The sequence below is a fragment of the Hemitrygon akajei genome, chromosome 6 (genome assembly GCF_048418815.1).
Source record: "Hemitrygon akajei chromosome 6, sHemAka1.3, whole genome shotgun sequence".
Classification (NCBI taxonomy): domain Eukaryota; kingdom Metazoa; phylum Chordata; class Chondrichthyes; order Myliobatiformes; family Dasyatidae; genus Hemitrygon; species Hemitrygon akajei.
This window is the reverse complement of record NC_133129.1, coordinates 81631260-81655315: the sequence shown is the minus strand read 5'-3', so window position 1 is coordinate 81655315 and position 24056 is coordinate 81631260. Positions and strand designations below refer to the sequence as shown.

General features: G+C 40.1%; 1 protein-coding gene across 6 annotated transcripts in view; it reads left to right on the top strand.

Moving 5' to 3' along the window:
• cntln (centlein, centrosomal protein) overlaps positions 1–24056 on the top strand; it is a 540355-nt gene that overhangs the window by 4227 nt on the left and 512072 nt on the right. For 5 of the 6 annotated variants that reach the window (XM_073048674.1, XM_073048672.1, XM_073048671.1 and 2 more), the window contains exon 3: positions 19221–19309. In XM_073048674.1, coding sequence (XP_072904775.1) covers positions 19221–19309 — 89 coding nt within the window. Of the gene's footprint in view, positions 1–19220; positions 19310–24056 lie in introns of those variants that run through there. The other variant, XM_073048675.1, reaches the window with a different exon arrangement.

Sequence of the window (24056 nt, the reverse complement as noted above, 5' to 3'; positions counted from 1 at the left end):
CCCCTCTCCATGTATCTGATGAACCAGAAGGAATGGCACAGACCCATACAGTCTAGTGCCAGTAGTGTCACAGGATTGGCTCAATGTAGGACTGTCTTAGGGACTCCAGCTGCAGATTTTTTCCTCGGGCTTACAAGTCCCATCTGCCTGAAGCGATTGGTTCTAAGATGGCAGTAACCCAATTTTGCCCCTTGTCCTGTCTGTAGGAATGATTCTGCTCGGCTTAGTAGCTAGGCCACACGTGAAGACCAGGAGCTGGATTTGGTTGTCAGAGACTATTTGAGTTGCACACCATTGGGAAGATTTAATAGGTAGTGGGAGCTTTTCCCTACTACCACTCCTGGCTACAATAACCTAAGGGAACCTGATCAATGAGAGAAAAGTGAAGCAGTTGAGTAAAGTGGTGTTCTTCAATGTATGTGCTTAGAAACTGATGGTATATCTATGTTGCTGAGGAAAGTTGAGAATAGTGAGTGAGTGATATTACTATGGGAAAAAGCAGTCTTGAGAAAGTCTTGGGTCTTGGGAAGAGAAATTCTGATGATTCTGATAATTGAGACAAGTGTGGTGCAGGCCATTTGAGTTTGAGAGAATGAGATTCATACGGATTCATGGAAACATGCCTTTCAAATGAACCAGTCCATACCTGCCAAGATTCCCATCTAAGCTAGTCTCATTTGTCTGTATTTAGAACATAAGATATAGGAGCAGAATTAGGCCATTTGGCACAACACGTCTGCTCAGCCATTTCGTTATGGCTGATCCAATTTTCCTCTCAGCCCCAACCTTCTGCCTTCTTCCCATATTCCTTCATGCACTGATCAATCAATAATCTATCAACATCACCCTTAAATATCAAATGTTCAAAGATCAAGTTTTATGTCAGAGAAATATATGTAATATACATCCTGAAACGCTTTTTTTCGCAAAACATCCACGAAAACAGAGAAGTGCCCTTGTACAGTTAAACGTGAGAACCCTGAAGTCCCCCCCCAGCTCCCCCCTCCCACACGTAAGCAGCAGCGAGCAATGATCCCCCTCCCCGACCAGCAAAAATAAACGTGCATTGGTACAGTCACCGAGCCCAAGCGTGTGCTAAGCAATAGCAAAGACACAGACCAAAGTACCTCAAAAGCTTTGAATTCAACAACCCACAGGTTCTCTCCTTGGCAAGAGAGAGGGAGGTGTCCCTCATTTTCATAGCGGGTGGGAGACATAACAACAACCACTGGTTTACGATCTTAAAAGTCTGTTTTGTCGCTTTTTTCGAGCTCTGTGACTGAAGATCACAAAGACCTTGGGTCTTCAGGCCCATAGTCAAAGATTTTCCGGCTCCCCAACGACACACGAGTCTCCGGCTGTGACACCTGTCTCCAGAGCCCCGGGATCTTAGGCTACTGAACACGATCGAGACTCTCAGGCCAAACCCTTGGCGTGTCGAATAGCAGCCAGTCGTGGAACCCCGAGAACAGGTCCCATTCCCGCAAAGAACCGAAGCTTGCGTGTAACTCCAGGTCAGGGTCTTCAAAAAAAAAAACCCTGAAAGGGAAAAATAAAGATATTAAAGGTAGAAATAGAGCTGTTTCCGAAGATGCAAGTAAAGAAGTCGCCATTAGGCACCACCATTCCTCCTAAGCTTCATTGCAAAAGGACTCCCCTCTATTCTGAGGTTGTGTCCTCTGGTCTTAGACTCTCCCACCGTAAGAAACATCCAAGGCCTTTCACCATGCAATAGGTTTCAATGAGGTCATCACCCATTCTTCTGAATTCTCGTGAATACAGACCCAGAGTCATAATGCTCTTCATAAGACATAGCCATCAATTCTATCATCTAAATAATATAAAGAAATGATCCCAACGCAGACCCCTGTGGAACACCACTAGTCACCGGCAGCTGAACAGCAAAGGCTCCCTTTATTCCCAGTCTTTGCCTCCTGCCAATCAATCACTGCTTTATCCATATTAGAATCTTTCCTTTAATACTATGGGCTAGTAGCTTGTTAAGCAGCCTCATGTGTGGCACCTTATCAAAGGCCTTCTGAAAATCCAAGTACACAACATCAACCGATTCTCCTTGGTCTATCCTGCTTGTTATTTCTTCAAAGAATTCGAACAGATTTGTCAGGCAAGATTTTCCCTTGAGGAAACCATGCTGACAATGGCCTATTTTATCATATGCCTGCAAGTACCCTGAGACTTCATTCTTAATAATCAACTCCAATATCACCCCGACCACTGAGGTCAGACTAACTGGCCTGTAGTTTTCTTTCTTCTGCCTCTTTCCCTTCTTTAAGAGTAGGGTGACATTAGCAATTTTCTAGTCGTCCGGAACTATTCCAGAATCGTGATTCTTGAAAGATCATTTAATGCCTCCACAATCTCTTCAGCCACCTCTTTCAGAACTCTGGGATGTACACCATCTGGTTCAGGTGACTTCTGACCTTTCAGTTTCCTAAGTACTTTCTCTCTATGATAGCTTCACACACTTAATGCCTCTGCCTCCTGGAACTTCCACCATACTGCTAGTGTCTTCCACTGTGAAGACTGATGCAAAATACTTATTCAGTTTGTCATTTCATTGTTCCCTCATTACTTCCTCTTCAGCAAAATCCACTCCAGCTATCCACTCTCACCTTTCTTTTACACTTTATGCATCTGAAGCAAGTTTTGGTATCCCTTTTAATATTATTGGCTAGCTTATTTTCTTATTCTATCTTTACCTTAATGACTGTTTTAGTTGCCTTCAGTTGGTTTTTAAAAGTTTCCCAATCCTCTAACTTCCCATTAATTTTCCCTCTATTATATGCCCTCTCTTTAGCTTTTATGTTGGCTTTGACTTCTCTTGTTAGCTATGGTTTTGTCATCTTTCCTTTTGAATACTTTTTCCTCTTTGGGATGTAGGTATCTTGTACCTTCCAGATTGCTTCCAGAAATTCCGGTGTTTGCTGCTCTGCCATAATCCTTGCCAATGTTCTTTTCCAGTCAGTTCTGGCCAACTCCTCTCTCATGTCTCTGTAATTCCCTTTACTGTAATACTGTGTTACGTACCCGTGACACGTGACAGTGGTACCCTTGTCACGTGACTGGGGTTGAAGCTATACTGGACTTGAGGTAATGGTCTTGTGATGGTGGAGTGACGTCATTTTCCCGCCAGTAGAGGTCATGTGACAGGTTTTTTTTTACAGGTTATAAAAGGAAGACCCACCCTGTGGGGAGGGGCAGTTCGTGGCTGGATTTGCCGTTGACTTCATGTCACTGCGTGATTTAATGTTATGACGCAGTTTAGTTGAAAAATGAAGTTTTATCTAATGCCTAAAGTTTAAAAGGTCATTGCCAGCAGTTTCTTTGCTGGTGGAGAGTGAAGATAAGAATTTGGAAGATAAAGATCGAGGAGAATCGATTTTCGACGGTGGATTGGTTTCGACCTTATTTGATCCTCATTCGGAAGGATTCCGTTGACTATTCTTGCTGTTAATCCCTGGGTTTGACCAGAAAGGATTTGAGAATAGTGTGGAAGGAAGGTCAGTGCCTTTAAGCCGTTATATTTCATAAAATTCTTCGTGGGAAAGTTCGACGCCGGGGATCGAAGGACAACGACGTGGAAGAGAATTTAAATCGCCTTAAAAAGTCTCTCCTTTTAAATGGACTGTGAGCTTTTGAACTTTCGGCATACCACTTTAAAGAACTTTTTTTTCAATACCGCTTTAAGAACTGTTTGAACTGCAACGCTATTAAGAACTGTGAATCTGCCGCACAGCAGCTGATTTCCGGTTACGCTAGAGTTTGTTTACTTTTGGGGGGTTTGTTTTCAGTGTTTAATAAACGTGTTATTTGTTATAAAAACCCTTGCCTAACTCATATATATTTATTGTTGCCTGAATACGTAACAACTGATATACCTGACTTTAGTTTCTCAAATTTCAGGGTGAATTCAATCATATTATGATTACTTGCTCCTCAGGGTTCTTTTACCTTAAGCTCTCTAATCAATTCTGGTTCATTGCAGGACACCCAATCCCTCTCATGGGCTCAACAATGAGCTGCTCTAATAAGCCATCTCGTAGGCACTCTAGGAATTACCCCTCCTGGAATACAGCACCAACTTGATTTTCCCAATCTACCTGCATATTGAAGCCCCTCATGACAATTGTAATATTGCTGTTTTGGCATGCATTTTCTGTCTCCTGTTGTAATTTGTAGGCACATCTTATTACTGTTTGGGGTTTGCATACAATTCCCAGCTGGGTCTTTTTACCCTTGCAGTTCCTTAGCTCTATCCACAATGATTCAACACCTAATGATTTGGTTTCTCTTTTTTTTTAACAACAGAGCAACGACACTCCCTCTGCCTTCCTGCCTATCCTTTTGATACAATGTGTATCCTTGGACATTAAGCTCCCAGTTATAATCTTCAGCCATGAATCAGTGATGCCTACAAAATCATTCCTGCCAATCTGCAGCTGTTCTGTAAATTCATCTATCTTATTCTGTGTACTGCATGCATTCAGATACAACACCTTCAGTCCTGTATTCACCCTTTTTGATTTTGTTGCACCATGCTCACCCTTTGAGGCCTTACCAACATCTACCTCTACAACCTCTCCACTAACTGTTCTGGCACTAGTTCCCAACCTCCTGCATCTCCAGTTTAAATCCCCATGTGCAGCATTAACAAACCTTCCCATTAGGGTATTCATTCCCCTCCAGTTTAGGAGCAAACCATCCCTTCTGTACAAGTCCCACCTTGCCTGGAAGAGAGCCCAATGATCTAAAAATCTTATGTCTTCCCTCCTACACCAACTCCTTAGCCACATATTAAACTGTATTATCTTCCTAGTTCTAGCCTCACTAGCACATGGCATGGGTAGCAATCATGAGCTTACAACCCTGGAGGTCCTGCCCTTTAACTTAGCACCTAACTCCCTGAACTCTCTATGCAGAAACTTGACACATGTCCTACCCATGTCGTTGGTACTTACGTGGAACACTATCTCTGGCTGTTCACCCTCCCACTTCAGAACGCTGAGGACTAGATCTGAGATATCCCAGACCCTGGCACCTGAGAGGCAACATACCATCCAGGAATCTTGTTCTCGACCACAGAATCTCCTGTCTGTTCCCCTAGCTAATGAATCCCCTGTCACCACAGCATGTGTCTTTCCCCTTTGCTTCTGAGTCACAGAGGCAGCCCCAGTGCCAGAGACCTGGCCACTATGGCTTTCCTCCGTCCCAACAGTATCCAAAGTGATATACCTGTTGTTGGCCACAGAGGTACTCTGCACTGGCTCCTTAACCCCTCTCCCCTTCCTGACTGTTACTCAGTTTCCTGTGTTCTGCTTGCACCTTGGGTGTAACTACCTCTCTAAATGCCTTAATTATCACCCCTTCCGTCTCCCAACTGAACTGGAGCTCATCCAGTTCCAGCTCCAAATCTTTACTGCGGTTTGTTAGAAGCTGCAACTGGATGCACTTCTCGCAGGTGTAGTTGTCAGGGACACTGGAGGTCTCCCTGCCTTTCCACATCCTGCAAGAGGGGCATTTCACTATCCTGTCATCCCTACTGTCCTAGTTGAGCAGATGTATAGAAGGGGAGGTGACAACTTGAGCTTTTCTTTCCTTTGCTTACTCTGAGTGAAGCCTCTCTTCGCTGAAGCTTTGAAGTGCTAAAGCTTTAATATCAGCACTCTATATCCACTCAGACGATGGCTGCTGCATTTGTCCTTTCCTTCCTTTAGTTTGTTCTTACTGATCCGTCTCAAACGCCAATTGGCTGCTGGTCAAAGCTCTAATACACTACCGTGAACCACTGCTGCCTTTTATCCTCAGTTAGTGGACCTATATGCATTTGGCCCATATCCTTTTAAATATTTTCCTATCCATGTACTTGTCAAGTACCTTTTAAATGTTGTTACTGTACCTGCCTCAATCATTTTCTCTGGCAGCTTCTTCCATGTACTGACCACCCTCTAAGGAAAAAGTTGCTCCTCAGATTCCCATTGAATCCTTCCTCTCTCAGTTCAAGCTCATATTATCTAATTCTTGATTTCCCAAACATGGGAGAATGACTGTGCATTAACCTTTTTTTATGTCCCTCATTCCATACTCTAATCAAACAAAAAAAGTCCCAATATGCTCATGTCCCAGTTCCCCAAGTCTTGGCTGCATCCTTATAAATCTTTTCTGGACTCTTTCTAGCTTAACACCATCTTTCCTATTGTAGGGTGATGAAAACTGAACACATATTTCAAATGTGGCCTCACCAACATCTTGTACAGCTGCAACATATCATCCCAACTTCTGTGTTCGATGCCATAAATTATTGAGTGTGGTAATCAGTTATGCTCTTAATGATTGCATAAATATTATGTTGAGTAGAAAGTTGTCAGATGATATTTACACATAATGTTGTCTTTGAACTTGATTTAACCAGAACCTGATTCAAATGTTTTTAATCTTGGGATGATGTCAACTTTTCAATCTGTCGTTCAATTCTTGACTTGCTTTTTTCAGTTTTGAATTTCATCTCTTGTTCAGGACCAACTGGGTAGAAAAGCATCATCTTAAAGTATAGAAGACTTGTCTAGAAAATTTGTAGATATTGGACTATTATTATTTCTTTTGAAGGACACATTTTTATAAGTAACTTGCAGTTTCCTACTTTCTGAATTTTAAATTATTATTTAGTATTTTGGCTGCATATTTCATTTTAGCCTAAATATTCCAGTTGTTATTCATTGTTTCATCTTGTGGCTCAGTGTGTTCTGTGTAATTAAAGGGAAATGATTAGCTTTGTCAGGCTATCCCTTTCACTGTATGTTTTCACTTCCCATTCATTAATTAATAGGCTTGCTTATAGAAATTATTTTGCTGTAGGTGTAACTGAAATATGTTTGGGGAAATTGTAAAAATTGTATGATGTAATGATAGGAGGATGAAGATGCAGAGAATGGATCACTGAATTAATTGAAAGTGGTTTTGATACTAGGCGTATTGTAATACTGTGTATACTACAGAAACAATTTGTATGAAAGGAAATTATTTTGGTCACTGACTATGTAATTGCCGTTTTATTGCCAACACAAAAAAGTGACATTGTGTTGGTTTAGCTTCAAAGGTTTTCAGAGATGGTGCTTGAAGCGTGGTTGTGGTTTAATTTCATCTTTAGCTTTTCAGTTGGGAGCATTGATGCTTGGTTTTTAACTGCTTTATTAGTGTATTAACTTCTGAAGTTCTTTTGAGATGTATTCTCAAAATAGTAACAGCTGTATAAAATTGCTAAAGCTAATCGCTCTCAAGGTAATGTGGTAACGTCTTAAACTTGAAAAGCAGTTTTTTGGAATGTTTAAACAATCTTTAAATGAGTACACAATCCAATTTAAAGTCATTTAACAGCTTAGCAAATTATTCGTCACTCTTGGTGACTCTTCCCATCAGATATTTTGTCACAGGTGATGTAGCATGCTGGAGTATCGCTTTTGCAGCAGCACTAATTGGCTTCATATTTGGAATCTCTCACTTCTTCTGGCAGCAATACCAAATTAAGTATTAATCTTTGCCATCAGTGTTGTGTAACTAATATTAAAATTTTATTATGGTACCAACTTTATGATAGGGCCATTCATAGACTAGTACTTCCTTAATGGTGTTAATTGTTTAAAAGTTGAAATCACAATTGTTTGTAGTACTTATAATGTACTCAACAAAGTTTGAAAGCAATAAACACTTTGCAAATATCATTTAACTGGGATAGATTATTTTACTTTGTGTGCAGATTGGATTCTTTCTTACTTGTCAGATCTCAGTGAGAATGTGTTGTGTAATGCAGAACCGGTACCCTCAATGACATTCCTTTTTTGAAGTGGAGTATGTTTTAGGAAGATAGTGTGCAGAATTTAGGATTTGAATTCATTAAATGTTTGTGCCTTATTAAAGCCGTTTTTTGGCAAACTCAGATCTTTATTACTCCTGCTAAAAGGTGTGTATTTTGTTGCCTTGAGTAATGCACCTTTCTTTTTAATAGAAAATCAGATCAATTGAAGATTGGATTTTATATGAAATCTGTTTCTGGGGAACCTTTTAGACCAGCAAAGGATAAAATAAAAAGGTAGAATAAGAATACATTAGCAAGTATAAAAAGATAGTTAAGTTTTACAAGTATGTAAAAAGGAAGAGTATAACTAAAGTAAACACTCATTCCATTGGCACTAGACAATTAATAATGGGAAATGGTATATTCTAGATAATTATTTTGTATAGGTCTTCATGGTAGATAGACACTAAAGACATTCCATTAATAACGGCTTTAAAGTGGAAGGGACCTGAATTGTTTTATTATTGTTGCATATAATGAAGTACATTGAAAACTTGTCTTGCATACTGTTCATACATATAAATTCACTGTGTTTTGAGGTACAATAACAGAATGCAGAATAAAGTGTAATAGCTACAGAGAAAGTATACTGCAGGTAAACAGTAAGATGCAAGGTCTTAATGTGGTAGATTGTTTGAGACTATCCTATCATACAATTCATTTGTCTTATAACAACAGAGCAGAAGCTGTTCTTGAGCCAGATGGTGCATACATTTAGGCTTTTGTAAGCCTAATAGGATGGCGAGAAGAGAGAATGGGGTGGGTGTGTTCTTAGATTTTGCTGTCTGCTTTACTGAGGCAGCAACAAGTATAGACTGTTCATGGAGAGGAATCTGGTTTTCATGATGTACTGAGTAGTGTCCACAATTCTCTGCAGTGTTTGTTTTTGCAGCCACTGGCAGGACATTTGCCATGCCAAGCCACAATGCATCTGGGTAGGATACTTTTTGTGGTATTTTCATAAAAGTTGATGTAGTTCAAAAGTGGCACCTCAGATCTCTTTAGCCATCTGAGGAAGTTGAGGTACTGGTGAGCTTTCTTGGCCTTGGCATCAATGCCATTGGACAAAGGCAGGCTTTCGGTGATGTTCAGTCCCAGGAACTTGAGGCTCTCAACCATACCACCATTGATATAGACAGGAGCATGTTTACTGCCCCCCTCCCCGAAGTCAATGACAGCTCTTTGCTGACAGTCAGCGAAAGGTTAATGTCATGACACCATGTTGCAAAGTGCTATCGCCTTCCTGTGCTCGGACTCATTATTATTTGAGATATGGCCCACCAGGGTGGTATTACCTATAAATATATAGATGGAGTTTGAGCAGTATTTGACAACACATTATAAATTTACAGGGAGCAGAATAAGGCGCTGAGGACGCAGCCTTATGGAGCATCAGTGTTTAGGATAATTGTGATGGAGGTGTTGCTTATTCTACTGATTATGGCCTGTTGATCCAGTTGCAGAGGGAGGTGTTGACTCCCAGGTCTTGGAATTTGGTGAAGAGTTTGTTTGGAATTACAGTATTGAAGGCGGTGTTGTGGTTCATAAGCAATAGTCAAGTGTAGATGCATTTATTGTTGAGGTTCTTCAGAGATGTGTAGAGCCGGGGAGATGGCGATCTGTTGGAGAACTCACTAATTATAGTGAGTCGGGGTTGTCTGGGAGACTGGAGTTGATGTGTGTTGCGGCCAGCCTATCAAAGCACTTGAAGATGGTAGATGTCAGCCAACGGGCAGTAGTCATTATCTTGTTTTTCTTTGATAGCAGATGGTAGTGGCCTTAAAGCAGGTGGAACCTCAAACTGACGCAGCAAGAGGTTAGAAATGTCTGCAGGTATCCCATTAGGTCTTTGCAGGTAATTGTAATTTTACGTATGGATTGTACTGCTGCTGCAACAAAAACACTAAATTTTATGACGTGAGTGATGATAAACCTGATTCTGATGTGGACTGAGAGTAGGAAAGGGGCAGGGAGAGTGGAATCGTGGTTCGGAAACGGGGAGAGGAGAGGGGAGGGAGGGAGAAGCACGAGAGAGACATCCTGTAATTGACCAATAAACCAATTGTTTAGAATCAAATGACCTTGCCTAGTGTCTCAGGGCTGGGTCTGTCTGCACCCATGCCAACCCTTGTCACTGGCATTTCTTCTCTGCCACATGTCTCACACTCCTCCTGTGGCGTTCCACTCTCGCCGTTCCTGCCAGATTTACAAACTCCCTAAATGCTTTATGTTGACAAATGCAGTACTGTGCAAAATTCCTAGGCACTCTAGCTCTCTATATGTGCCTTAGACTTAGAACATCATCTTGGCCAGATGCTTTCTGTGAGTTCACTTAAAAAATTGATCTTGACACTTGTGTGGTCTCCCAGTTTATTTATTGTTTCTGGTTTGGTAACACTCAGATTGTCCTCTTTAAATTAATTGCTCACTGGTGGGGGGAGTAATCAGACAAATTATTGGGTCCAAAAGAATAGATGATGGATCTCATAGCATCTTCAAGGAAGCAACTGTAAAATTGAAAGTAATCTTACATTTTTTTTCTCTCAAGCAGCCCCAGAGATTGCAAAACTGCACGTGTAACTTTTTTGGCGAGTTAGCCAACATCCATCATTGAAAAAATGCTGATAACCAAACAAGAGGACATTGCAGAAAATTGTGTGATAATTGGGTAGAGTCATCATTTTTGTGAAATGATATAATCTTGAGACATTTGTTTGTGTTCTGAGGATTTAACAAAGGGTGGATGAAGGAAAATTAACTAGTAATCGTGGCATATTTGGATTCCAGAAGGCAATCAACAGAAGTGCCATAAATGATCAGTGAACAAGGTGAAAAGATACGGGTGATTGAGAGTGATATAGCATAACAAACTTGAGATAAATGTTGGATCTGGATCTTTTCTCACCTACATGTTTGACCAGGGACTCTGCAATTTACTGGCTCTTGTTACTCAGGCCCATGGGCCTGCGTAATTTATCCACTTTGTGCAGGCAGTTTATCCATCACCAACCCCAAAACCTCTCCCCCCCTCCCCCCTGAATCCCAGCAAAACCTGGTGTTGTAGAGAAATTGCAGAGGCGGCAGACAATAGGGTGTGGACTGTATTGATGTGAATTGTGTAGTTGGAGTCCATTTTGTATAATCCAATGTTTTTTTGGTTCTTGCACCTTATCTGCATTGCATTTTTGCGATTGTAACACTGAAATCTGCATTTTGTTAATAATGTTACCTTGTACTACGTCAATGTACCAATGTGATGAAATGATTTGTATGGACGATATGCAAAACAAAGATTTTCACTATACTTAAGTGCATGTAGAATATTGTGCCCACCTCTGGTTGCCTTGTTATTGGAATATTGTGGATAATTGGGAGAGTATGCAGAGGACCTTTACCAAGGAGTTGCCTCATTTGGAGGATGTGCTTTCACAAGCTGGGACATTTTAGACTGGCAGAGGGGAGATTTAGTTGATGTTTATAAAATTATGTGAGACATAGAAAGCTAGTATCTTTTTTCCCTCCAGGGCTGAAATGTTTACTTCTAGAGGGCATATATTTCAGGTGAGGGGTAAAAATACAAAATAGATGTTTGAGACAAGATTTTTACAGAATGCTGAGGGCTCTGTCAACAGATCACACAGGAACATTTAAGAGACTCTGAGATTGGCACATTAATATGTAGAGAAGGGAGTAAATGGTAAATGTTTGGGGAAGAGGGATTAAATTAGTTAGATATATTGCTTTAATTAGATTGGTACAACATTGTGGGTTGAAGGGCTAGTCCTGTGCTATAGAGTTTTATGTTCTAAATGGGTTATTTTCAAATCAACATTTAATAATTGGTGGGATGCAAGAGGAATTATTGCTGGAACCTCGATTATTAATGAAATATATTAATGCCGAGAGGGGACTGAGAGGAGGACACAGCATGGAAAGGGATGGATGTGGGTAAGCTAAGTGAGTGGGCTTGAAGTTGACAGCTGGAGAATAATGTAGGAAAACACAAGGTTGTCCTCTTTGGTGGGGGGAAAGAATGAAAAAGCAAATGATTATTTAAACTGTGACTAAATATTGTGGTGCAAGTGGGTTTGGGATCCTAGTACATAGAAAGGAGTCAGCATGCTAGTAAGGCTAATAGAATATTATCTGTAGTAAGAGTGGGCTCCCTCGCCTGTGCCCCTCTGGCCCCCTCCTTTACTCTCTGTATACCCATGACTGTCGCCACCCACAGCTTCAATCTGCTAATTACATTTGCTGACAACACTACACTGATTGGCCTTATCTCAAATAATAATGAGGTAGCCTATAGAGAAGAAGTCATCACCTTGACACAGTGGTGTCAAGAAAACAACCTCTCTTTTGTTTGCAAAAACAAAAGAGCTGATTGTGGGCCACAGGAAGAATAGAGACAGGTTAACCCCTATTGGGTTGAGAGGATGAACAGCTTTAAGTTTCTCAGCACAGACATCACAGAGCATGTCACATAGTCTGTATGTACCAACTTTGTGTGAAAAAGGCACAACTCTGCCTCTTTCACCTCAAATAGTTGAAGAAGTTTGATATGCCCCCTGCCCCCCAAATTCCAAGAACTTTCTATAGGGGCACAATTGAGAGCATCCTGACTGGCTGAACCACTGTTTGGTATGGGAACTGTACTTCCCTCAATCACAGGACTGTAGAGAGTGGTGTGGACAGCCCAGTGCATCTATAGATGTGAACTTCCCACTATTCAGGACATTTAAAAAGACGGGTGTGTAAAAAGGACCCAAAGGATCATTGGGGACCTGAATCAACCCAACCACAAACTGTTCCAGCTGCTACCATCCGGGAAACAGTACTGCAGCATAAAAGCCAGGAGCAGCAGGCTCCAGGTCAGTTTCTTCCACCAGGCCATCAGACTGATTAACTCATGCTGACGTAACTGTAATTTTATGTTATATTGATAGTTTTGTTGTACATAATATTTGTTATAAATTACGATAATTGCACATTGCACAATTGAATGGAGATGTAACATAAAGATTTTTACTCCTCATGTATATGAAGGATGTAAGTAATAAAGTCAATTCAATATTGACCTTCATGGCACATGGTACAGTGTACAAAATTAAGGAAGTTTGATGTAACTTCGCATGCCAGTGAGACTGCATCTGAAGTACTCATTAAATTACTGTATTTAAGGAAGGATGTATTTGCAATAGAGGTAGTGCGAAAGGTTTCTACAGATGTTGGGGTGAAGAGATGGATGCATGACAAAGTTAAGAACAGACTCATTCAAGTACAGAAGAAAGAGGCATTCTTATTGAAACATTTTAGAAGGAATACCAAGCGATATTTCCCTTAGCGAAGGCATCTGAAGCTAGGGGCCACAGTTTGAGAGAAAGGTCTTTATTTCAGGTGAAGGTGAGGAGGAATTTCTTTTGAGTATTATAAATCTGTGGAATACACTAAAAACTGGAGTGATTAGATCTCAATGCTCTAATGATCTACATCCCAGAGCTTTGAAAGTGATAGAGATAATGGACCTCAGATTGTTCTTATTATATTCCCAAACTCTGTAGGTTCAGGATTTATTCCTGTTAAACTGAAATCTGCTACTTGCTATCTTAGAAGCTGCAGGTTTTCCTTGCTGCATCTTATGGAATCCATGGTATTTTTAAAAAGATTAAGTTTGCATAATTTCTATGTCCTTTAATTGGGGTGTAACAAATATGGCCATATTTCTTTTTACGGAGAGAGAAAATATATGGGGGACCTACAGATCTGTTGGTCTAATGCTAGTGATAGGGAAGATGCTAGTCCATAGTGAAAGAACACTTAAGAGAATCAGCATGAATTTCAAGTGTTTTTCATTAATCTGTTGAATTTCTTTGAGGACATGATGAGGCAATTATGTACATAATGTGCAAATGACATTCTGCATGTGGACAAGGAAGTAAGTGGTTAACACTGTTCTTTCAACAGGATTTGATTATAGGACCAAGGATAACTTCTATATGCAAGGGTGCTAATCTGTAGGATTCTGATGAATCTGCATCTAGAGTATTGTGGGTAGTTCTTGTTTCTATTCCTAAGGATATATGTATTTGCCAAAGGGTCTGATCCAATATTGGTTCAGAATAAGAGCATTATTGTGCTCTTTCCGAATATCCTGACCCTGCCTCCCCCTTGTGACTTGAATGACTGTCAGTCTCCACCTTGATCAGATCAAGTGGAGACTTGATTGTTGTGAGGTTGAGGTTGGGGATGGCATTAAACAGGAAATTAGAAATGCGTGCAATAAAGGAACAGTAGTTATAATAGGTGACTTCAATCTACATATAGACTGGGTGAAACAAATTGGTAAGGGTGCTGAGGAAGAGGATTTCTTGGAATGTATGTGGGATGGTTTTCTGAACCAACATGTCGAGGAACCAACTGGAGAGCAGGCCATTCTAGATTGGGTATTGAGCAATGAGGAAGGGTTAGTTAGCAATCTTGTTGTGCGAGGTCCCTTGGGTAAGAGTGACCATAATATGGTGGAATTCTTCATTAAGATGGAGAGTGACATAGTTAATTCAGAAACAAAGGTTCTGAACTTAAAAAAGGGTAACTTTGAAGGTATGAGACGTGAATTAGCTAAGATAGACTGGCAAATGATACTTAAAGGGTTGACGGTGGATATGCAATGGCAAGCATTTAAAGATCGCATGGATGAACTACAACAATTGTTCATCCCAGTTTGGCAAAAGAATAAACCAGGGAAGGTAGTGCACCCGTGGCTGACAAGGGAAATTAGGGATAGTATCAAGTCCAAAGAAGAAACATATAAATTAACAAAAAAAAGGAGCACACCTGAGGACTGGGAGAAATTCAGAGACCAGCAGAGGAGGACAAAGGGCTTAATTAGGAAAGGGAAAAAAGATTGAGAGAAAGCTGGCAGGGAATATAAAAACTGACTGTAAAAGCTTTTATAGATACGTGAAAAGAAAAAGATTGGTCAAGACAAATGTAGGTCTTTTACAGTTAGAAACAGGTGAATTGATCATAGGGAACAAAGATATGGCAGACCAATTGAATAACTACTTTGGTTCTGTCTTCACTAAGGAGGACATAAATAATCTTCCGGAAATAGTAAGGGACCGAGGGTCTAGTGAGATGGAGGAACTGAGGGAAATACATGTTAGTAGGGAAGTGGAGTTAGGTAAATTGAAGGGATTAAAGGCAGATAAATCCCCAGGGCCAGATGGTCTGCATCCTAGAGTGTAAGGAAGTAGCCCAAGAAATAGTGGATGCATTAGTGATAATTTTTCAAAACTCCTTAGATTCTGGATTAGTTCCTGAGGATTGGAGGGTGGCTAATGTAACCCCACTTTTTAAAAAAGGAGGGAGAGAGAAACCGGGGAATTATAGACCGGTGAGTCTGACATCGGTGGTGGGGAAAATGCTAGAGTCGGTTATCAAAGATGTGATAACAGCACATTTGGAAAGAGGTGAAATCATCGGACAAAGTCAGCATGGATTTGTGAAAGGAAAATCATGTCTGACGAATCTTATAGAATTTTTTGAAGATGTAACTAGTAGAGTGGATAGGGGAGAGCCAGTGGATGTGGTATATTTAGATTTTCAAGAGGCTTTTGACAAGGTCCCACACAGGAGATTAGTGTGCAAACTTAAAGCACACGGTATTGGGGGTATGGTATTGATGTGGATTGAGAATTGGTTAGCAGACAGGAAGCAAAGAGTGGAAGTAAACGGGACCTTTTCAGAATGGCAGGCAGTGACTAGTGGGGTACCGCAAGGCTCAATGCTGGGACCCCGGTTGTTTACAATATATATTAATGATTTAGACGAGGGAATTAAATGCAGCATCTCCAAATTTGCAGATGACACGAAGCTGGGCGGCGATGTTAGCTGTGAGGAGGATGCAGGGTGACTTGGATAGGTTAGGTGAGTGGGCAAATTCATGGCAGATGCAATTTAATGTGGATAAATGTGAGGTTATCCACTTTGGTTGCAAGAACAGGAAAACAGATTATTATCTGAACGGTGGCCGATTAGGAAAAGGGGAGATGCAACGAGACCTGGGTGTCATTGTACACCAGTCATTGAAAGTGGGCATGCAGGTACAGCAGACGGTGAAAAAAGCAAATGGTATGTTGGCATTCATAGCAAAAGGATTTGAGTACAGGAGCAGGGAGGTTCTACTGCAGTTGTACAAGGCCTTGGTGAGACCGCACCTAGAATATTGTGTGCAGTTTTGGTCCCCTAATCTGAGGAAAGACATTCTTGCCATAGAGGGAGTACGGAGAATCAATCACCAGATTGATTCCTGGGATGGCAGGACTTTCATATGAAGAAAGACTGGATCGACTAGGCTTATACTCACTGGAATTTAGAAGATTGAGGGGGGATCTTATTGAAACATATAAAATTCTAAAGGGATTGGACAGGCTAGATGCAGGAAGATTGTTTCCGATTTTGGGGAAGTCCAGAACGAAGGGTCACAGTTTAAGGATAAAGGGGAAGCCTTTTAGGACCGAGATGAGGAAAAACTTCTTCACACAGAGAGTGGTGAATCTGTGGAATTCTCTGCCACAGGAAACAGTTGAGGCTGGTTCATTGGCTATATTTAAGAGGAAGTTAGATATTGCCCTTGTGGCTAAAGGGATCGGGGGTATGGAGAGAAAGCAGGTACAGGGTTCTGAGTTGGATGATCAGCCATGATTATACTGAATGGCGCTGCAGGCTCGAAGGGCTGAATGGCCTACTCCTGCTCCTATTTTCTGTGTTTCTATGTTGTGTTCACTTGAAGGCTTTCTGGGCGTTACGGGGAATTGAGATCTATGGTGACAGTGCAGGAAATTGGTGTTGAATCGAGTTCATTGTCATATGAACAAGAACATGTATGCACAGATGCAATAAAAATAACTTGCAGCAACATCACAGGCACATTGTATTATGTAAGCAGCATAAATTATATACAATTGCTTGAAGACAATTTTTACAAGAGAGAATGTAATTACAAGAATAGACAGAAGTGCACTGTAGTGCGAAATTGTCATATTGTTGCTAAACTGCAGTCTTTAGGGTTGACCGGTTGCTTGTTCAAGAACTGAATCGTTTAAAGGAAGTAGCTGTTTTTGAACCTGGTAGTGTGGGGCTTCAGTCTTCTGTACCTCTGACTTGATGGTAGCCATGAAAAGATTGCATAGCCTGGATGGTGAGTATCTTGGATAATGTTGTGTTGAGGCAGCATCTCTTGTAGATACTACCAAAGGTGTAAAGAAATATGCCCATGATGTATTGAGAAGAGTCTACTAGTTTTTGCAGCTTCTTATATTCCAGTGTATTTGATTAGAAGACTAGCTGTGACAATTAGTCTTAAAGAGTCAGATAGCTGCCACTGTTTCTGTTTCTTAAGTTCTGTTTTTATGTGGAGATTGATGGATATTTAAGCTGCAAGCAAGGCAGAAGTTTTGGGGAGAGAGCAAAAAAGAATGAATTAATTGAGATCTTAGTTGAATTATAGAGCAGCTTTGTTCTTCATGTCATTTCAAACTTTCGATCTGAAATATTTTGTCTCTTATTCAGTTACATGACATTCTTTCCTATACATTGTAGACATATCTTTTATTATGAGCAAGAATAAAGGTTGTTTGTTGCTGGTGGCTCATAGTTGTACTTCACATTTGTACTTATGTATATGTGCAGTCAAATGTGGAAGAGTCTGTTGAACTCATGATTGGTGCATCTTATCTCACTCCGCTGCTCGGTTCATTCTAGAGTTCAGTGGCGGAGTACTGGTATACTGACGAGAGAACTGTCAGCATAGATCTGCAAATCCATTGATTTGATTGGAACTGCCAATTTAATGGGGAAAAAATGTTTCGTTTTACTTCAAAATGAGAGCAAATGATTTAAAATATTGAAATGATGCTGATTTTTATTTACTTATTTTATCACTTCATTTACTACTTGTGATTATTTATATTAGTTTGAAAATCAGTTTAAATGTCCCTAGTAATCTGAAACAGTTAAAATGGTTTTAAAGGCTTTTGACAAGGTGTTCTGCCGAGAGCATCAGGATCCAAGACATAATACAGTTTAGAGTGCATTTTACCATGTGGGCATCCATTGGAAATGAAGAGGCAGTACCAGTGGCCAACTGTTTCTGGATCTGCTGCTGTTGAAGATGAGTGTGTGGAAATAAAGTGTGAATAGCTCAAAACAATTTTTTTTTTGGAAAAAATAATGACGTACTCATTCTGGCTATGGGGAGAAATACATTATTCAGCATGCTTGTACTCTACTACTTAGATGAATTTTATTAGTATCCTCCTAATGTGTACAAAGTATAATTTCTTTCAAAGGGTAGATTAAATAGTGTCTGTGACATAATTGTAAATGGTCACTCTTAATCGTTGTTATTGACAGCGTCCACTCATCATGACCATGGCTGAATTTGTATTTAACTTCCATGTTCTTGCATGATTTCCGTATCCTTTGATCACTTCTGTTTTCCAAATATTCATTGATCTGACCTTCAAATGTACCAGATCACCACGCGTTCCAAAGATTAATAATGTAATTTTATGAGGTATGATGACTTAATTCTTAACTCTGCAGCTGGAGGAAAATGTTGACATCTACCTTTTCAGGCCACATCTTTTTACAACTAATAGATTTAGTGTTATAGTTCTCATATTTCCTTCCATCAAGGGAGATCATTCAGCCCACTAAGTTTGTGCTGATGCTCAGAGCAATCTTATCAATGCTGTTCTGCCCACAAATTTTCATTTTAAACTATTCTGTCATACATGCTCATTGACATCCTGCTGATTCTCCTACCACCAAGCTACACTAGGAATAATTTACAGTAGCCAATTAATCTACTGATCACTAGGACTCTGAGGGGAAATTGGAGTATTCGATAGAATCCCACAAACAATGCACTGTCATCAGAGGTCAGCATCAACTGCCATTTACCACTTGCTGCACCAAGTCTCTTAACCTCTGTTCAATCTTCCCTTGCAAGTTAGCTCTATCAATTTAGCTATCTATCCAGTGAACAGACCTTTAGAGTAAGCATCCATTTTCGCTCCATCTTCAAAGTTGGTCAGGAAGTAGCAGGCATTTGAAATGTCATATTCCCTCTTAGTATTTCCCACACACACTTTAGATGTTCAATTGTAGCTAATCTTATTTAAATTTTTCTGACTTCCCAGTTCATTTTATCTGTTATTGGCAAGGTCTCGAATCTTCTATGAGGTATACAATTTAAACCTTATGAGGCAGTTGTATATTTTGTAACTGAAGATGACATTTGTATCTGCTTCTGACTTCGCTAACTTTTACATTTTATGTGCAGGCTGACAAAGAATTTGTGTGGTCTTTGTGGAAGCGTCTGCAGGTGGCAAACCCTGACCTCTCGCAGGCTATCAGCTTGGTTCTGGAAAGGTGGGTGAAGTAATAGTTTTCGCAATGAGATTTGTTAAAACAAGAAACTGCAAGGTCAATCAAAATACTAATTTTGTCTTTTAAGTATAATTACTCGTATAAAGTTTATGCATCTTTTAGTTTGAAAAGCAGGTTTGTTCAACAACTTTATTATGCATAATCACCTTAAAAAAAAAGATAGTCCTTAAGGCAAATACCTTAACAGCATGAATTTGTAAGAAAACATCAGTTATATCCAGTGCCTATGGCCTTGGGTCCTCATACTAATCCAGGTTAAGACTTGTTCTTATGACATTGATGCATGCATGTTTTCGCTGTTGACACTGCATGTGATTGTAACAGTTAGAACTTTCACTGATTTGACTGATTTACAAATGGATATTATCTGTAATGACACTTGTGGGTTATTTGTGCTATCTGTCAATTCACTTTGATGCAAATTGTATTGTGTATAAATATTGTAGGTTTAGATTCCCTTCCAATGCTGTGTAGAAGGGAGGTTGCATTGCCTGATGGGTTTTTTTTATTAGATAAAGCTAAATTGAGGCCACATCAGTTTGGATGTTCCTTTGCACTTAACCACAGAATGTTACAAATTTACTATGGATAGCCTCCACTGTACAATCCTTTCACAAATTAAATGCAGATAAAACTGTTGTAAGACTGTTAAAACTTTTATTGAGCCAGGATCATTAACAATTTGCTTTTAGGCTGCTGTTACTTTTAGTACTGGGATTGGGAGTTAGTTCTACTCTTTGATGTCCAGTCTGAAGCTCCAAATACTTCGTCAGATTGGTGTAGCTGCCACTTGCAGTGTAGACCAAGCTGACCACCGATAATAAGCTATAGTTTTCTGATCATGCCAGCATAGGGTGACTACAGTTAGAGGTTTATGACACATTGGAAGGCCATTTTTATGGATGCCCTGGTGTTCTGTTAGGCAAAAGTTTATTCTCACAGCTTGTTCCCTCAAATGTTTGAGTTGGTGTGCTTGATTCGTTGTTGTCAAGGTCACCTTCTTACCCATCTTCATTGACTCGGAGTCCTTGTGGCACCACCGAGAAAGTTCTGCTAACTTCGCTACTGCCATCTATGATGCCACTTTTGCCTGTGGAAAATGTCCAAAAGAGGGGTAGATGGAGGGATAGTCAGAGAGAGGGACTCCTTTACCATGTCTATACCTCTCATAATTTTATATACTTCTATCAGGTTGCCCCTCAGCTTCTAGCATTCTCGAGAAAATGATCCAGGTTTATCAAACTCTTCTTTTAGCTAGTATTCTCTAATCCAGGCAGTATCCTGGTGAATCTCTTCTGCATCTTCTCCAGATTTTGCAAACCTTTCCTAAATTGTGAAAACTAATATAGACACAGTAGTTCAAGTATTGGCTTATTATTGTCACATGTACAATGAAACGCTTATCTTGCATACTGTTTATGTAGATCAAATCCTTACACAGCGCATTGAGCTAGGATAAGGTACAATGATAACAATACCCAATAAAGTGTAAAAGCTGAAAAAATGTAGTGCAAGTAAATGTTAACATGCAAGATCTTAACATGGTAAATCATGAGGCCAAGAGTCTCCTATTGTGCATGAGGTCCATTGAACAGTCTGATATTGATTGGATAGAAGCTACCCTTGAGCCTGGTAGTATGTGCTTTCAGGGTTTTGTATCTTCTGCCTGATGGGAGAGGGGACAAGAGAAAATGTCCCTGGTGAGGGGGGTCTTTGATAATCCTGTAGCTTTACTGAGATGTACATACACAGTCCATTTTGGAGAGACCAGTGCTTATAATGTGCTGTGCTGTGTCCACAACTGAGCAATTTCTTGTGGTCGCATGCCACACCAAGCTGCTGTGTAGACACAAAGTGCACTGCAGATGCTGTGGTCAGGACTGTGTCCTGACTAAGGGTCTCGACCCGAAATGTTGACTGCTCCTTTCAACGGCTGCTGCCTGACCTGCTGAGTTCATCCAGCTTTTTTGTACGTCTTGCTGTGTAGACAGAATGCTACCAATAGTGCATCAATAAGATTGGTGGGGCATGCTAAATTTATTTAGCCACCTGAGGAAGTAGAGGTGTTGTTGAGCTGGTCTGGAACGGCAGCGTGATTGGATCGGCAGGCTATTAGTGATGTTGACACCCAGGGACATGAAGCTCTCAACCCTCAAAGATTTATACACCTATAATATGGCTTCCTGACTTTTGTAGTCATACCCCAACAGATGAAGACAAGTATGCTTTACTACCCAATTCATTTGAGTTGCCACTTTGGTGAACTATGGACTTGTATCCCTCTGTACACCAATGCTCTTAAGGGTCCTGCCACCTGCTGTATGCTTTGCCCTTGCATTTCACCAATCAAATGCACCATCTCACACTTGTCTTGATTAAATTCTGTTTGCTGCTGTTCTGCCCAAATTTCCAATATCCTTTGACAACCATCCTCACTGCAGATTTGGCATATTTTGGATCCAGTATTTCAAATATGTAATAATTGACTTATTATAACCAGGATCTAAAATTAAGATGTGTATTAATCTTTGCCTTATTAACCCACCAGTGTAACTTTGGCAATCTCAGTTTACAGGCAATCACAGAGAAACTGAGTTAATTGTTTTCGGGAACCGAATCCTCACGTAACCGGTGGACAGTTTTGTACTAAATAAAAAAGCAGTTCTACTCAGAGGAGGATGATCAGGCAATTTCTGTGGTCCGAAATTTTCTGCTATCTGGTACCTGTCTGATCCCAAGGGTATATGACTACAGAATTTCAACCTATATTCACAATTCCACCAGTTTTTGTGTCAGCTGGAATCTTATTAATCAGCACACACTTCCATCACTGATTCTCACAAATATCATTGGTTACAGACCGTTAGACATCAAAACACTACTCTACCCAATCCTCTGACTTCTATGATTATGTTGCTTTTGGATCTTCTGAACCAGCCTACTATAAGGGATTTTCAGATGTTTTACTAATGTCCATGTAAATAACAACCATTTCCCTGCTGTGCAGATGAATTCAGATGAACATCTGTTTGAGTAAGTAATCAGCATATGGAAAATGTACTCTGCTGCCAGTCTGGATGTGCACAGATTCTTAGTATGCATCGACCAGGTTCTCAAAGGTAGTCATCAGATTGCATGGTAAATTTTACATCTTATTGAAGTACCTACAGAAAGGGCCAGATGCAGAAAATGCTCTTCAGAATGTGAGTAATAGAGGGTAAAATGTCATGTGATTACCTTAAGGGGCCAAATAACAATAGACCGAATTCCCCGATCCCATGAGTATTAAAACATGGAAGATGATTCAGAACCATGTTAGTTTCTCCAGGACCTTCTTGTAGCGGGTCTGAAACACATCTGCAGTATACTCTGAGGAGCATTAAGGCTTAACTCTGGAATCCTTGCTGATATCATGTGCATTTTTGTTAGAATGTCAGATTCTGTCCCGGAGTGTGACTGAGCAGATTGTAGTTTTTCATACTGATGTTAATAATCGGGTATAATTTGAGGTTTTGGGTGGTACTTCCAGCTTGTTTTTCATTTGGCAACAAAGCTGAAGTGTTAATTGTTCCTTAACTGATTTCTATGTTGCAGTAGTTATGACAATTAATTTGACTTGATTTTTGTTTTTCTATTTGATATTGCTGAGAGGTAATAGAATATTATGGAGCAAAACTTGCCACTCTTGGTATTTTCTTATGATTTTTTTGTTTTTGTGATGGGCAGTTTTCCTATCTTTTAAATAAAATTTCCCAAGCTAACATGCATCAGAATTACACTGTGTACGTCCATAGTTGAGACTTGAAATAACTTAAATACACAACTCTGCAAAATTCTTAGTTATGTTAAAAAAGTTCTGTAAAGTGAAGCTTTCAAAAATAATGAAATGAGAAGTTTCTAAATTTCAAAAAAATTACTATAAAGAGCAGTAAACAGTTAAAAAAAACTAAATCAAATTAATATTTGGTGTGATCATCTTTGCTTTTAAAGTTGCATCAATTCTCTTAGGTATGCTGTCGTACAGTTTTATAAGAAAATCAGCTGGTAGTTCCAAACATCTTGGAGAACTTGTTACAGTTCTTCTGCAAACATTGGCTGTCTTTGCTTGCTTCTGTCTCTCCCAATAATCCCAGACAGCGTCAATGATGTTGAGATATGGGTTCAATGGAGGCCTTACCATCTGTTGCAGAACTCCTTGTTCTTCTTTTCGCTGAAGATAGTTCTTTGTGAGCTTGGCCATGTTTCTGGGGTCATTGTCCTGCTGCGGAATAAGTTGATGCTGATCAGCTGTCTCCCTGATGGGATTGCGTGATGGATGAGAATATACTTTTACTTCTCAGCATAGAGGATTTCAGTAATTCTGATCAGATCGCCAACTCCATTTGCAGAAATGCAGCCCAAAACCTGCAGGGAATCTCCACCATGATTCCCTGTTGACTGCAGATACTCCTTCATGTTGTGCTCTCCAGCTCTTCAACTGACAAACTGTCCACTGTTTGTGCCAAAAATTTGACTTGTCAGTCTGGAGCACTTGCTGCTATTGTTCAGCACCTGAGTCTTTGTGTTTTTGTGCATGGGTGAGTCTCTTGACTTTGTTTACACTTCAGAGGAATGGCTTTTTGGCAGTAACTTCATGAAGACCACTTATGACAAGTCTTCTCCAGACAGTAAAGAGGTGTACTTCCAATGGTTTCTGTGAGTACGGAGCTGATGACAGTGCTTGACGACT